Source organism: Labeo rohita, chromosome 1 (assembly GCF_022985175.1).
Source record: "Labeo rohita strain BAU-BD-2019 chromosome 1, IGBB_LRoh.1.0, whole genome shotgun sequence".
Taxonomy (NCBI): Eukaryota; Metazoa; Chordata; class Actinopteri; order Cypriniformes; family Cyprinidae; genus Labeo; species Labeo rohita.
In genome coordinates, this window is record NC_066869.1 from 15,920,939 (window position 1) to 15,937,046 (window position 16,108).

The window sequence follows — 16,108 nt, forward strand, 5'->3', positions numbered from 1 at the left end:
GAAATAGCGCTTATCTACATTCAGACTAGGAAAACTTGATTAACACGGTCTAACACCGCTTGTAGACTAATATTAAATGTTTACATAACCTGTTTTTTTAAATAACCGACATGAAATGTTTTGTTTATATGGAAAAACAAGCCTCAGAGAGCGGCCCGCCGCGCTGGTTTTATCTAATTTAACGTTACCTGTCAATCACCTTGTGCGTTTGGTGTTACTGACATTTAATTGGCTGACGTGACTTTAAAGGGCGGGGTTTTAGGAAGAGAGCCTGCGTTGTATGGAATCGAGATGATTTGAATTAGTTGTTTTTTCTAGATCAGTCAACCTATGTTTTACAAAAAAACTGTGGTGCCATTTACTTATGAAAAAAAAAAAAACTATCCACCTTATTTTTCCCATAAGAGAGAGCGCGACCATTTGCATTGCAAATATTGTGGGTCTGGCTTCCGGTCTCATCCGCGTCCAGCTATTTTCGTCTGTTTTTCTGCTTGATATTGCAAATTTGTGTGTCTTACCATATATTTTTTAATGTATTATCTTATTTATGAACACTTAGGTTTGTAGTGCAAACGGTTTTACCGTTTACTGCACGTTGTTATTCTTGTTATTTCGCGGCTGATGAACCGGAAGTGTCGTCCATAGGTTTACTTCTGCGTTGACGAATAAGGTGAATACTTTCTGTGAATTATCAACATTTATGCAAAGAAAACATGCTTTTAGCATGTTTGGCTGCATGTTTCTACTTTTTATCAGCTGTTTAGAGTGTTGTCATCAATCGGCCATATTGGCGGCACTGAACGTAAACAATGCCACCGAACCGAGTTCGCACATTTTGCTAATTATTGCTGCTGAAAATGGTCAGTTATTGTCATGTTTTGGGCTGTACTAATTGGTCAAACCGGGAAAAACATTTGGAGTACTATAGACTGACAAAAGTTATAACAAATCAAGGAGAAGAGTGCAAAAAACTAAGGAACAAAATGTGTTTGTGGTTGGCCAAACTGAACTAGGATTTCCAGGGCAAGAATCTTGACAAACATGTTTGTTGTTATCATTTCCAGTCAGGTAGGTGAAATATTAGGCTAATATCTTAAATAATACTGCTTATACATATCTTTACCACCTATTAACTGTAGTTTGTCAAAATATTGCGCCCTCTTCTGCTTATTAAGTGGTTCTCTATATGATTTAGCAGCTTTCACACATTTTCTGTGTTTTAGACAGATTAACAGAACAACAAACCGTGAGGTAAGATTTACTATTATTTATTGCAATTCTATTCTCTGCTACTCGCAGTTTAGAAATTACACACAGAACACAGGAGTGACTGAAATAATTTTTAATATTTAAAATGTAAACACATACATTGTAACACAGAAAATAATGGCCACGGTGGGACATCTAAAATAGTCTATTAACCTTTTGTTAAACACAAAATGTCCTGTTTGTGAATTATGAATGTCAAGACCAGTTTTTAACAATATAAAGTGCTTCAGTTTTGGACCAAAGACAATAATTTTTTTTTTTTTTTCTTTTTCTTCCATGTCATTTCAAATGTGCAGCAGGGACTGTTGCTTAATTTCTGAGGGTGTTTGACTAAAAAGCACCTCATGGATTTGGAAAATAAACTCAATTGGTAGCACCGCATTGCTTTTGGTCACTTCACGCTGTAGGCGAACAACAACGGTGCCAATGGTCGAGATCATAAAAGTGGTATAACGAACTGAAACTAAGCATCTACACAGGATAAGGAGGCACATCCTGAGATATTAACTCCTGTACCAGAGGCCTATGAAAAAACGTAGCTGTCGTCTCTCCAGGCCTTATTGTACAATGAAATTCAACAACAAATGTAACATTTAGTAGCCTGCTGAGAGTCACTACCATAATATCCAACATTTGCTACTACGTTCCTTTGCTATGACTTCAAACCACTTGACCTGGTTTGGCACGGACATGATTTGTTTCTATACAGTTTCACACTAAATGAACTCGCCTCCGCTTCGGCCCGTTTTGGACACAGAAACAACTACGGGATCTCCCAGCGAAGTCCTCGGCTCAAGATCAGCGAACACATCTGCTGAAACCCACACAGAAATACTTCAGGATAACAAAGCTAGAACATGCTTGAGCTTACGATGGCGTCCTAAACACGGCATCCACGTAAAGCATGCATTAAACTTGTATAGTCATCCGCTCCGTCTTCACAGTAGACGTAAATACCGCCGTAGCTACGATGACAGTGTTGTGCTCCACGCTTCGAGTCCATCGGCGGAGTGTTGTTTCAAGGCACGACACTTTCAAACACTTGACAATAATAACAATAGTGAAACATTGCACATCGTTGCATCAAAATATCATTTGAGTATAGTTTTAAAATGCATATCTAAAAAAAGAATAAAGTACAAAGAGCAAGAGTAGTTGCTGAAAAGTTTGAAGCCTGTGCTAAATGAGGAGATGAACTTCGGCCCTGAATTAGATCTCATTGGCAGTGTCTGATTGATATTTCCGCAGTCAATCAAACATTCACCGCTAGTGGAGCGAACAGATTCAAGTTTCCTCTCGACGGAGCGACGAGCACCAGGCTCGGCTGCGTTCGTTTTACTTCAATCTTCTCCCTCTTTTTGCATTGATTTGCATTGTTTGTTTCAGTAGTGTGTTTTAGGTCCAGAGCCCTCTTGTGGGCACAAACACACACGACTGAAATTGAACAAAAAACTAAAGAGTAGTACAAAAAAACAACAAATGACACGCTAGTCCCATGAGGGTGGATTTTTGTATCCGTTGAATGGCGCATCACACCACAGTCTCTTTGGCCTTCTCGTCTATGAGGAAGGCGTTCAGGTGTGAAATGTCCACGACGGCATCGTTTTTGTTAATGGAAATGTCTTTTAAGTGGTCCTCGTCACTTTGGTCCTTGGCAAAATTGACAAATACCTGAAATGAACAGACAAATATGTTACAACCAATGTTATTTACATAGTGTTGTAATTTTGTAATTGTAATAATTGTTTTCGTTCTTTCTTCCATTTTTGTTTTAAAATTTACACTAACATATAAAAATCTGGAGTCAGTAAGATTATTTTTTTTAATGTATTTAAAAGAAGTCTCTCTTTTGCTCACCAAGGCTGCATTTATTTGTTTAAAATTGATTAAAAACAGAAATATTATTGCAATTTGAAATGTAATTTATTATTTATTTTCTGCTTATTATAACAGTAATACTATGAAATCTTAAATATATTTTTACAATTTAAAATAACTTCATTTTACAGTAGCTTTTGTTTATTTTTACAGTAGCTTTTTTCTTATTGTAATTGTTACGTATTTATTTTTTTGCTTTTTAAAACAGCAATATTATGAAATATTGAAATATTATTCAAATTTAAAATAATTTTATAATAGCTTTTTTATTTTTTCCTTATTTAATTGTTGCTTATTTGTTTTTTTGCTTGTTATAACAGTAATATTCTGAAATAATGAAGTATTACAATTTAAAATAACATAATTTTATAATAGCTTTCCTATTTAAAGTTTTTTATTTTAGTAGTTATTTAATTTTCTTTGCTTTTTATCACAGTAATATTATTAAATATTAAAATATTATTACAATTTAAAATAATCGTATATAATATTTTTTGTGAAATTGTTCCTTATTTTAATTGTGCCTCATTTATTTTCTGTTTATTAAAACAGTAGTACTATTTTTAAATATTGAAATATTAGTGCAATTTAAAATAACTTAATTTTATAATAGCTTTTCTGTTTAATTTTTTTCTTATTTTAACTTTTGCTTATTTAAGTTTTGCTTATTATAACAGTAATATTATAAAATATAGAAATATTATTACAATTTAAAAGTACTTTATTTTATAATAGCTTTTCTGTTTAATTTTTTTCTTATTTTCTTAATTGTTACTTTTTTGCTTTTTGTATTTTTTTTCTTTATTTTAATTGTTGCTTATTAATTTTTTGCTTATTATAACAGTAATGAAAAATAATTTAAAATAACTTAATTTCACAATAGCTTTTTTTAAAAAAAAAAAAAAAATCCTTATTTTAATAGTTGCATATTTATTTTTTGCTTATTATAACAGTCATTTTATGAAATATGCACTTCATCGTCTTCAGTGTCACATCACCCTTTATTGTAATATGCTGATTTGCGGCACAAGAAACATTTATGATTATTATCACTTCTGAAAACATGATAAAAAACATGATACTTGCTTTATTTGATTTTTTTGATGAATATAAAGTTGAAAAGAGCAGCATTTATTTGAAATAGAAATCTTTTGTAACATTATAAATGTCTTTACTGTCACTTTTGATCAATTTAATGCATCCTTGGGGGAAAAGGTATTGATTTCTTTAAAAAATAATTGCAGTATTTGCGTTTTTGTTGACTACAACAATTACTTTTAAATCTGAATGGCACTGAATAACCCAAAAAGCACTCTTACTTGGTCTAAAGTGGTCTGTGAGACGGAGTAGTCCTCGATGTGGAGCTGCTCTTTGTTCTCGGAGAGGATGCTAAAGATGCGGGCTAGAGACGTCAGCGACGAGGGCAGCTGGTACTGCAGCATGTTCCTGTGCTTCTCCTTCAGGGTGCTGCCCGGCAGCTCCCGCTCGATGAACTCCATCACCGGCTCCAGCTGCGGATCGGCCCCTGCCACCCGCAGGATGATGGTGTACCCGTCACCGAACCTGGAAGAGCCACAGCAAAAAGATTCAGTGAACTGAATCAAAAGAGTCGACTCTCTGGAACGATTCAAAATCCTGACGTGTAACTGCCTACTTGTTCTTTAAGTGCTGCACACTGCCCAGGCAGCGGAACCTGCCGTTCACCATGATGGCCATACGAGTGCAGAGCGCCTCACACTCCTCCATACTGCGGGAAAAAAAACATGCAAGTCATGCAAAGAAGTCAAACTGAAAGCATAAACCACGTTAACTGAGTGTCTCTCACCTGTGTGAGGTCAGGACGACCGAGCGTCCTTCTTTAATGATGCTGAGGATGCAGTTCCACAGGGCCCGCCGGGCTTTGGGGTCCATCCCAGTGGTGGGTTCGTCCTGTAACAATAGCGACAGCCAAGTTAACCGTCGCCCACAAATTCAACAGGAAACACAAGCAGAACACCATAAAGAGAGGGAAGAGCGTGATCATGTTCCTGACTGACGGCCACCAGGAAAGTGGAGCACTGCACCGCCTCGCTTTAACTGCTAAGTGCAACCCGGTTCTTTGGGAATTAAACACTTTACAGTGTATTAAAAATGTGGCAAGAGCTAAAGGCCGCGTGGGTATCGCTTTTGTTCTGGGAAAATGAGGTCTGCCAAGCAGCCGATCTGAGGACTGTTATACAACGGCAGATCTTTTCATGAATTGCAGATGACCTATATAGAGCCGTATGTAAAGTAAGAGTATCATTTTTGGTGAATTCAGTGCACAAGTTTTGCTCTGGTTTTGCTCCAGTTTGACGGTTAATGCTCTTCACAGTCAATAATTCCATCTCACAAAACATCCTTTTAAATGCTGATAAAGGGTATTTTTCTATACATTTTGAACTGCGCACAATTTTTAAAACATTTTTATACTTTGATATCTTATTTAGTTTTTTTTTTCATTTATTTTTTTTGCTATACTTTGCTAACTATGCACAAGTGCATATTTTTCCTTGCTTTTAAATGTTAAATGTTAATAATATTTAGCTTTTTTATTTTTATGTTTTATACAAATTCATTTAATTTATTTTGCTATAATTTGCTAACTATGCACAATTGCACATTTTTACTTTCTATTAAACGCTGATAATATTTAGCTTTTTTTTTTAGCTTTTATTTATTTTGCTACACTTTGATAACTATAACAATTTAACTATAACACATTTTTCTTCCTTCTAAATGCTAATAATATTTAGCATTTTTAAAAATTTGATTCAGTATTTGTATTTCAACAACTATGCACAATTGCACAAATTTTTACTTCTTTTAAAATATTGATAATATTGAGCTTTTGTTTTAATTTTATTTAGTTTTTATTTACTTTGCTATAATTTGCTAATAATGCAAAACTGCATATTTTTTCCTTCTTATTAAATGTTGATAATATTTAGCTTTTATATTTATTTTGCTATACTTTGCTATGCACAACTGCATAATTTGTCTTTCCTTTTACATGTTGATAATATGTAGCTTCAATTTGTATTTCCTTTATCTTTTATATATTTTGCTATACTTTTCTAATAATGCTAAACTGCATAATTTTTCCTTTTAAATGTTGATAATATTTAACTTTTATATATTTTTTTAATTTATTTAATTTTTAGTTTTTTCTGTAACTATGCACAATTCCTATAGTTGCATCTGCATTTGTATTTAATTATGCATTTTATGCATTTGCATATGCATCGCCTGCTCTTCATAATCTATCAATACAAACCTGTGATGCATTTTTAGATTATGATCACACTCTTTGAATAAATGATTGTAGACTCACCAAGAACACCACTGGCGGTCCTCCAATGAGCGCCATAGCTGTAGAAAGCTTCCTCATGTTTCCCCCACTGTAGCTTCCTGCGGCTTTGTCTACATACTTCATCAGCCCCAGTTTACGAATACCCCAATCCGCCACCTGCGACCAGCAAACAACCAATCAAATCACTCGAAAATCAGCCCTGAACTTAGCTGTCAGACTTTCCCTATCAACAGCAGTTAAAAACTGACCTCGCACACTTCCTTCTCTGGGATGCCCCGCAGAATGGCGTAAAACTCCAGATGTTCTCGTCCAGTCAGCAGATCATTGATGGCATCAAACTGAGGACAGTAGCCCATGTTCTGATGCACTTCATCGATCTCTTTCAGCACACTTTAAAAAACAAACCAAGAGTTTAAAAATATTATATACAGTCATGAAAAACTAAAACACATGTGTGTAGCTCATGCTGAGACACAATGTGAGCATTATTTTTAGCATATTAATGTCTTCAAAATCATTAAATCAATGCATGCTGTTTTAATTTATGCACCTCTTTCCTGCCAAGTAGGCCTCTCCGCTAGTGACAACAGAGTCTCCTGTGAGCATCTTGAAGGTGCTCGTCTTTCCAGCTCCGTTCACGCCGAGCAAGCCAAAACACTGAGCAGAGAACACAATATCATCAAAACCCTAATCAGCATCGGTTTAATCATCAGGCTGAACTAAACAAAAGGCTATTATTTATTTACTAAGAAGATGATCTCACCTCTCCAGGTGGGATGCCCACACACAGTCTGTCTACAGCTGGCTTCTGCTTTCTCTTATAAACCTGCAGAATAAGCAATGTTATTAAAGAACTGAACATCAGCACTGATGCAATAATTACTACGTGACAAAAACACAGACCTTAGTGAGCTGTTTGAGCTCAAGGATATCAGTCTGTCCACCTCCGCATAAGATCCTCTGTCTTTCTCTGGCCACATCCTCATCCTCCTCTCCGATGGGCTTCAGCTTAGTGCTGACCGGCCTATTAACACCAAAACAGGACATTTATTACATACACTGAAAACCGTTTTACTCTTGTTTTGGACTGTGAGATATGAAAGTATCATCACCTGGCCTTGATGCAGAAACGGTACTGGATGAGGACAGTGATGCAGAAGAAAATCACGCCTTCTATGGCCATGGCAAAGAGATTCTTGCCCACCATGTCCCACGCCAGAGGAGAACGGAATCGATTCTCACCTGAAAATGTTCAGAAACATGTCAGTAGAAGCAGAAACTGAGTGTAATGTGTTGCATGCATGTCGGTGAAGTAACGACACAAAATACTCTAAGTATATAAATACACGGCACACGCAAATATGGCAGACAGTTGAACAACTTTAATCATTATTTTTCAGTACTGAAACTAGGTTTTGAAAGTATGCCAAGGTCTACAAACTAAATTCAGCTTCAGCCTTGGTGTCTTTCTTAGAATGTGTTTATGTTCAGAGCAAAACATATTTGAGCAGCTGCAATGCTAATGCATTTTCATGGAAATGATCCAGGACATGTTATGTCCACAACTAAATGTCACTTTAACCCAGGCGTGCAACCAAATCAATATCGCCAGTTATTTAAACAACATCTGTGCTAAAAAACACATTCAACTCCCTGTTTGGTTAGAGTGAAGATTCTAAATGAACATACTAAATAGAACATAAAAGATTTCATTAGTTACACTGAATAATGTGTTTGTGAGAATGATACACACCAAATCTCTCCAGAGCGTCAGCCATAGCTTGGTTCTTCACCATGTCAATGAGTCCTCTGCCCAGACAGAAGTGAGGGAAGATCAGGAACACGTTTTTCAAGATATCGTTGATGCCACCAATTTCCTGATAAAACATTGGGGAGAAACAGATAGTTAATTTAGGGCTTGCTTTGAATCTGATTACATTATATACATATATAATCAAGCACAGATGAGAAATATGAGCTTACATTGCTGCCGAAAAGCTCCAGGACAAATGTGGATACGCTGCCATTTATTCCAATAAGGATGTTAACGCTGGTCAAAACCACATATGCCGTACTGGGAATCTTAAAGAAGAATGATGCTGGGTACATCAGGGGTGTTATGGACCACCTAGATGGACAAAAAATGACCAAAGCTTACATATTAGTGTCATATTTTTGGAGAATTCCTACAAATAGTCTATAAGTTTGGGGGTCGGTAAGATTTTTTAAATGTTTTCTAAATAAGTCTTTTTTGCTCACCAAGTCAAAATTTTGCTCAAAAATGCAGTAAAAACTGTGAAATATGTTTACAATTTAAAACAACCATTTTCTATTATAATATATTGTAAAATGTAATTTATTTCTGTGATCAAAGATGAATTTTCAGCATCATTACTCCAGTCTTCAGTGTCACATTATCCTTCAGATATCATTATTTACTGTCACTTTTGATCAATTTAATGCATCCTTGCTGAATAAAAGTATTAATTTCTTTCAAAGAAATAACCTTACTAGACAAAACGTTTGCTTCTTACCCGTAGAGCAGTAGCAGGAGAGCGAGAACAGGAAGATTGGTGGAGGACACATAGGCCTCTTGCTGGAAACAGACGAAGATGATGATGACCAGGGTCGCTGGGACAATGTAGTTGCACTGAAGGACAAAGATGCAATCAGTCAAACGCCATTTGAACAAATGTTGACATATTTAGAGTAAGAACATTTGTGACCCTGGACCACTAAACCAGTCATAAGGATCAGTTTTTTGAAACTGAGATTTATATGCCATCTGAAAGCTAAATGAATAAGCTTTCCATTGATGTATGCATTGATTGTTAGGATAGGACAATATTTGACTGAGATACAACTATTTGAAAATCTGGAATCTGAGGGTCCAAAAAAATCGAAATATTGAGAAAATCATCTTTAAAGTTGTCCAAATTAAGTTCTTAGCAATGCATATTACTAATCAAAAAATAAGTTTTTATATATTTACGGTAAATTTACAAAATATCTTTATGGAACATGATCTTTATTTAATATCCTACAGATTTTTGGCATAAAAGAAAAATCGATAATTTTGACCCACACAATGTATTTTTGGCTATTGCTGCAAATATACCCATGCTACTTAAGCACTGGTTTTGTGGCCCAGGGTCACATTTTACAAAATCCTCACCATGTCCCACACAAAGTTGGCCAGCCAGTAGAGGAAGGGCTGCACTCCACTGATGAATTGCATGTGTTTGGCTTTATTCACTCTCTCCTGAATAAGGAACACCACAAAGCTGGCCGGGACGAAAGACATGGCGAAGATGACACAGATGGACACCAGCACGTCGACTGAGGTCGTCATTCTGGGAAGCAGATGGGGTCAAAGGTCAGAGATATATTAAGACTGTGTGGGTGAACTGTGAGTGTGAATTGCGCTTGTGGTTACTTACAGCGCCACCTGTGAGAGCTGCTCTTTGGTGAGGTTGAGCGGATGGTTGAATGCTTTGATGCCGAATTTGGACCGTTCCGGGCCGGGGGGCAGATTAGCACGCAGGACGGCATTGTTCATGACATTGAGGAACGCTCCAATACTGTGCCAGCCCTTATTATTGAACCAGATCTGCAATAGGACACAATCACAGTCACTCTTCTCGCTCTTATAGAGCAACGAAAGCCCTTACAGCTTCATGACATTGTGCAATCAGCAATGTTTATGAGTTCTGGCATAATAATAGACTGTCCCGTCTACAAAAATAGATTGACTTTGGCCTCAAGTGACAATGTAGCATTGTGTCAGTCTCTAACAGCCTTCACATCTTAGATGCTTAAAAATGATTTAAAAAAATGCATGTAGTTTCTTTATGCATTTTCACACATGTAATTTTTATGTATTTTTCACAGTTTACTATTTGTGTACTTGTAGTTCTTTATTATATATAATGCAAATATAATAATACAAGTGCATATTCAATTTATAGATCTATCTATCTAATCTATCTATAAAATATCAATACTTGTAACAATATATATATATATATATATCTATAAAACTACAAGTACATAAAAAATACAATTAAATTAACTATAATAAATTATTTTATTGTAAGTTATTTATATACTTGTAGTTCTTTATTAGATAATATAGATATTTAGTTAATATACAATAAATACAGATACACATACAATTTACAAGAACAATATCTATCTATTTCTATCTATCTATCTATCTATCTATCTATCAATATTTGTAGCTATATATTATCTAAAGAATTACAAGTACATAAAAATACAAAGAATATTATATTAAATTTGTTTATACATATATAAATATATAAAAATATGAAATATGTATGTATATGTATATATTTTTATTGTAAGTTATTTATGTACTTGTAGTTCTTTATTAAATAATATAGATCTTTAGTTATATATTACTATTATTTAAATATCAATAATTTTAGTCGTTATAGACAAGTCAGTCTCTAACAGCCTTCACATCTTAGATGCTTTCATATAAAAAAGCTGTGAATACATGTAGTTTCTTTTTGTGTTTTTAAAGATGTTTTTTTTTATGTATTTTTTTACATTTTATTATTTATGTACCTGTAGTTACTTATTATATATAATGCAAATATAATAACTATATAATATATACTATATAAAATATACAATTTACAATTACAATCTCTCTCTCTCTCTCTCTCTCTCTCTCTCTCCCTATATATATATATGTATTAATCTATCTATATAAAATATCAATACTTGTAGCTATATTTTTTTCTACAAGAACTACAAGTACATAAAAACTATGAATATTAAATTATGTATATTAAATATTTTTTACAAAATGAAAAATGAAATATGTATGTATATATACATTTTTATTTTAAGTTATTTATGTACTTGTAGTTCTTTAGAAAATATAGATATTTAGTTATATATTACTATTATTTAAAAATCAATATTAATCATTATAGACAAGTCAGTCTCTAACAGCCTTCATATATATATATATATATATATAAATGGTGTATATAAAAAATCAATATTTGTAACTATATAATCTAAACAACTACAAGTACTATATATATATATAAAGATATGTATATATTTGTAACTATATATTATCTGAAGAACTACAAGTATATAAAAAATTACAATAAAATTATCTAACTATATTTGTTGCTATATATTATCTAAAGAACTACAAGTACATATAATATATATTTTATTACAATAAGAAAATAAAAAAAACATATAGTTGTACTTCTTTAGATAATATAGATAGTACGTTATATATTTCTATTATTTAAATATCAATAATACTAGTCATTACAGACTTAAAACAAGGATATAAGTACCTCACAAAAACAATTTATATAATGGCACCTCAAGTTTAGCAGATTTTCTAAAGGACAATAACTAAAGCTGTGCATAAATAGTGTTAACACTGTTAACAATGTGTTTACACTCTGCAGGGAAATCTATTGTTCGTTAATCGTGCCAAGATATGTTTACATAATCAGCACTTGTAACCCCTGTGAAGTCTTTATTTTTCATCTTGCATAAGAGTGTAAGCTTTCATCATGACTATGACAAACATGACATGCATGTCTGTATGCCCAGACAAATACAATCAGTACTTACCTTCACATTGTTCTTGGTATCGAGACCTCGGATGAAATTCGACAGGCTTCCCAAAAAGCGGTCAGCTGCGGTTCCCTGTGGGTTGCAAAATAAAAACAGGGTTAAGGCAGGTAATTCCCAAACATTGGGCAACAACTGCTTTCATGTTAATGAGCCCTAGGTGGTGTTTAAACATAAATGTAACACAGGTGACATACCGCTTGAAAACTGAAGCGGTTACGAATGTGAGAGATGGCATCGGTGATCTCATCACTAGGGGGGAGGGCCTGTGAGCTTCTAGCGCCCAATGAGAATCCACCATACCTGTAAGACAGCCAATGAGAAAGAGATTTGAGTCCCAAATCTTCCACTGGATTATTATTACTGTCCTCATCATAACAGAGCTGTTAAGTATACCTGAATTCGTTGACCCAGAGCTTGTTCTTTAAGCTGAACAGACAAAAACACCACAATGTGGAGTTAAAGCACTGCTATGAAAAGGAAAACCAGGAACATCAAACCTTTAATTCTAGACTGGCTTAACTCACCTTTTCCCAATGATCTGTGCATATGTTTTCACCAAGTAGTCTGAAATGTTTCTGCCTGTCAGATTCTGCAGGGTTTCATTAATGGTGACTTTGATCTATGGAAAATCAAAAGAGAGGGTTGTAATGTCATTGAAGCATAATTAAGCAATATTACTACAGAAGTAGTGCAGTATTTGGTGAATATGTCTACCTGAGGCGGTGGCAGACCACCTGCTCCTGGCGGACACTCTGGAAGCATCTTTTTCCTGCCTTCGCAACTGCACTCACACAGAGGCGATGGGTTTTCCATACTCCAGTTCCCTTTTACGAACATGTCCTGAACAGTCTCGGGAACCTCTGGAACCATCCACTCTCCATCTTTAATCTGACATGATTTGCTACTGCTTTACAAAAAATAATAATAATAATAATTAATTTCCCCCAAATTTTATTGGATACTCAAATTTATAGAAGCAGTTTTCACCACTGAATACAAAATGCAACTTTTTTATCTCACAATTCTGACTTTTTTTCAATTGTGAGTTTACATCTTGCAAATTGTCACTTTTTTTCTCAGAACTGCATAACATAAACTTACAATAGTTCATATCTTGCAATTCTGATTTTTATTTCAAAATTGTGAGATATAAATGCAATTGTGAGTTATAAAGTCCAATACTGAGGGAGAACATTGACTATTTTCTTACAATTGCAAATTTATATCTCAATTCTGACTTTATAACTTGCAATTGCACGTGAACTCGCAATTGTGACTTTTTTTCTCAGAACTGCATGATATAAACTCACAATTGCAATAGTTTATTTCTTGCAATTTTGACTTTTATCTTGCAATTCTACTTCTTTTCTCAGAACTGTGAGACAAAAATGCAATTGTCCAAGATTGAGGGAAAAAATAAAATTTTTCTTACAATTTTGAGTTTATATCTCACACTTCTGACTTTTTTCTTTCAATTGCGGGTTGCGATCTCACAATTCTGGCTTTTTTTCGTAGAATTGCACGACAATTCGCAATTGCAATAGTTCATATCTTGCAATTATGATGTCTTTCATGCAATTCTACTTATTTTCTCAGAAATGTGAAATATAAATGCAATTGCAAGTTACAAAGTTTAATACTGAGGAAAAAAAAAATATTTTCTTTCAATTGCGATTTTTTTATCTCATAATTATGACTTAACTCGCAATTGTGTATAAACTCGCAATTCTTTATATAATGCAATTCTGACTTCATAACTCACAATTATGAGTTTGTATCTCAATATTCTGGGAAAAAGTCTGAATTGTGAGATAAAAAGTCTTATTTTTATTCAGTAGTATTTTCCTAGTTGACTGTCAATTAAAGACCCAGTTAAAAATAAGAATCTTCTAGATGTGAATGTAATCATTAACATTTTTATATTAAAAATTACATTTTACAATAGAGCAATATGGGAATAAGGTTTGAGGACTCACGCAGCGTTTTGATCGTCTGTGCATTGTTCATTGTAAGCCGGACTGTCCATGAGAGCTTCGAGTAACTTGTTTGTGTGTCTGTCCTCTGGTGCATCATTGCTATAGTGAAAAACCAATCATTAGACTCTAAAAATTATCATGGGAGTTAAAGCACAGGCTCAAGTGAGTGGATGTTAGCATGTACCTGACAAAGGTGAACTGCTCCTCATACATGCTGGGCTCCAGAGCCAGACTGGGATACTTTCCGAAGGGAGGGACAATGAGACTGAAAACCAGGGCGATGCACACAAACACAGCAGGAAGCACAATCTGAAAAGATGCATAAGGATATTACATTTAAGGAATTCCAAATAGACAGTGTAGAAATGGTCTGTTAAATACTGTATGAAGATCATACCTGAGCAAAGAAACCTTTCCGGGAACGTCGGGCGTACAGGAAGCGTTTCCAGAGCAAAGCTACAAACTGCTGTCTCTTCAGACTCCAGCCCTTGACCTGGTACGAACCTTTACCATCAGCGCCACCCAACCAGTCCGTCTCACGAGATTCTGCAGATGCACATCAACCCAAAAATAGTTTACTAATAATGCTTACTAAATGCCATTTCTTCCAGTAAACAAGCAAAAGGACTGATAATGTGCTTTTATACATATGGCATATCACATGCACCAAAATAAGAATACATAGCAAGAAAATGAATGAACAAATTCATCACTAAACAGACAGTTTAAAGTGAATCACAGAAATGAAATGACCTCCAAAATAAAAAAATTACATTACATTCAAATCATTATGTTATCATCAACTAAAGCAAAAATTATTTTATAAAATGTACATCAAATAAAATAAACATTAACTGCAATAAAATGGAATATAAAAATACTTCTTTTTAGTTATTTTCCAAGGCAATATTTCTAATTTCTAATTATAATTTCACTAAAAATAAAAAGCAATAATTTAAAAAGACAAAAACCAAAAACTAATAAAGACAAACAACAAAATAACTAAAATATTAAGCAAAATTTAATTAAAAACTAATAAATTTAAAAATGAATTCAAACACTAAAATTTTGTGTATTTTTATAACACTATAATAGTGTAAAATAACACTGATTCAAATGAAAAAAAAAAAAAATATATATATATATATATATAACACATGAAATAATGGTTCAGATTTAAAAATATATTTAAAGTAAGTGGGATGGATGAAGGATGGGTAAAGTAACTACCTGGATCACCTTCTGAGTCATTGAAATCAAAGTCGTCTTCGGTGTAAGGCTTCAGGCAGCTCTGATGGTCACCAAAAGCGTGTCTGCGGTTCCTGCGTGCAGGTAGAATCCCATCTGATCCACGACAAAAGGGGAGTAACTCATGTGTTTCTAAATACACTTTTGCTAAATGTTTACATGAAGCATTGACAAGAGTAAAAGTAAAATGAGTTCGGTTCTACCTGACATTTCAGCATCAACACCGTTGTCCTCTGCCACTTTGAGGAAAATCTGCTCAAAACAATCAAATACAAGCCAATTACATTCACACTCTTGCATCAAATAAACTGAATTAAATAAAGAGATTTGAGAGGTTTTCAATAATACGTTACCTCTTCCAGGGTTGTGTCAGAGATGCCGTAACTTGAAATGCCAAGGTCAGTGAGCCGGTCGTCGATCTCATGGAAGAGCTCCACAAACGCTCCGTCTTTGGCCGACTCGTAAGGCAGAATGTAAGTGATCTCGTGACCGAGATCTTCAACCTGTCTGGCTGTAGGAACGTGCTTGAAAATCACATTGGAGATCAAGGAGATGTCTGGAATATGGAAAGAGTTGAGAAAACATTCAAAATGCATATATGACTAGAGCTTTGCACTAAAACAAATGGGTTTGGAAAAATATGAGGGTGAGTTAAATAATGACACAATTATTTCACTCATTTTTACAAATGTTTGGGTAAACATCTCTTTAAAAGTTTCTTTACTCTATATATCAGATTATTTAGTATTTAAATATTTATTTTAAT

The 16,108-nt window shown here is 34.2% G+C and overlaps 1 protein-coding gene across 4 annotated transcripts in view; it reads right to left on the bottom strand.

Moving 5' to 3' along the window:
- Window positions 1–1,327: 1,327 nt before the first annotated feature.
- Window positions 1,328–16,108, bottom strand: part of abca1a (ATP-binding cassette, sub-family A (ABC1), member 1A) — a 44,064-nt gene continuing 29,283 nt past the window's right edge. The window contains exons 25-50 of one of the 4 annotated variants that reach the window (XM_051133616.1): window positions 15,696–15,898; window positions 15,546–15,594; window positions 15,334–15,438; window positions 14,492–14,640; window positions 14,279–14,403; window positions 14,095–14,193; window positions 12,833–13,022; window positions 12,643–12,737; window positions 12,512–12,544; window positions 12,313–12,418; window positions 12,116–12,190; window positions 9,919–10,088; window positions 9,654–9,831; window positions 9,013–9,128; window positions 8,462–8,606; window positions 8,232–8,355; window positions 7,591–7,720; window positions 7,382–7,502; window positions 7,242–7,304; window positions 7,029–7,135; window positions 6,727–6,868; window positions 6,500–6,634; window positions 4,973–5,076; window positions 4,802–4,894; window positions 4,467–4,710; window positions 1,328–2,940 (exon numbers count right to left, since the gene is read on the bottom strand). In XM_051133616.1, coding sequence (XP_050989573.1) covers window positions 2,800–2,940; window positions 4,467–4,710; window positions 4,802–4,894; window positions 4,973–5,076; window positions 6,500–6,634; window positions 6,727–6,868; window positions 7,029–7,135; window positions 7,242–7,304; window positions 7,382–7,502; window positions 7,591–7,720; window positions 8,232–8,355; window positions 8,462–8,606; window positions 9,013–9,128; window positions 9,654–9,831; window positions 9,919–10,088; window positions 12,116–12,190; window positions 12,313–12,418; window positions 12,512–12,544; window positions 12,643–12,737; window positions 12,833–13,022; window positions 14,095–14,193; window positions 14,279–14,403; window positions 14,492–14,640; window positions 15,334–15,438; window positions 15,546–15,594; window positions 15,696–15,898 — 3,242 coding nt within the window. In that variant the 3' untranslated portion in view covers window positions 1,328–2,799. Of the gene's footprint in view, window positions 2,941–4,466; window positions 4,711–4,801; window positions 4,895–4,972; window positions 5,077–6,499; window positions 6,635–6,726; window positions 6,869–7,028; window positions 7,136–7,241; window positions 7,305–7,381; window positions 7,503–7,590; window positions 7,721–8,231; window positions 8,356–8,461; window positions 8,607–9,012; window positions 9,129–9,653; window positions 9,832–9,918; window positions 10,089–12,115; window positions 12,191–12,312; window positions 12,419–12,511; window positions 12,545–12,642; window positions 12,738–12,832; window positions 13,026–14,094; window positions 14,194–14,278; window positions 14,404–14,491; window positions 14,641–15,324; window positions 15,439–15,545; window positions 15,595–15,695; window positions 15,899–16,108 lie in introns of all 4 variants that reach the window. The other 3 variants (XM_051132796.1, XM_051132031.1, XM_051131242.1) reach the window with 3 other exon arrangements.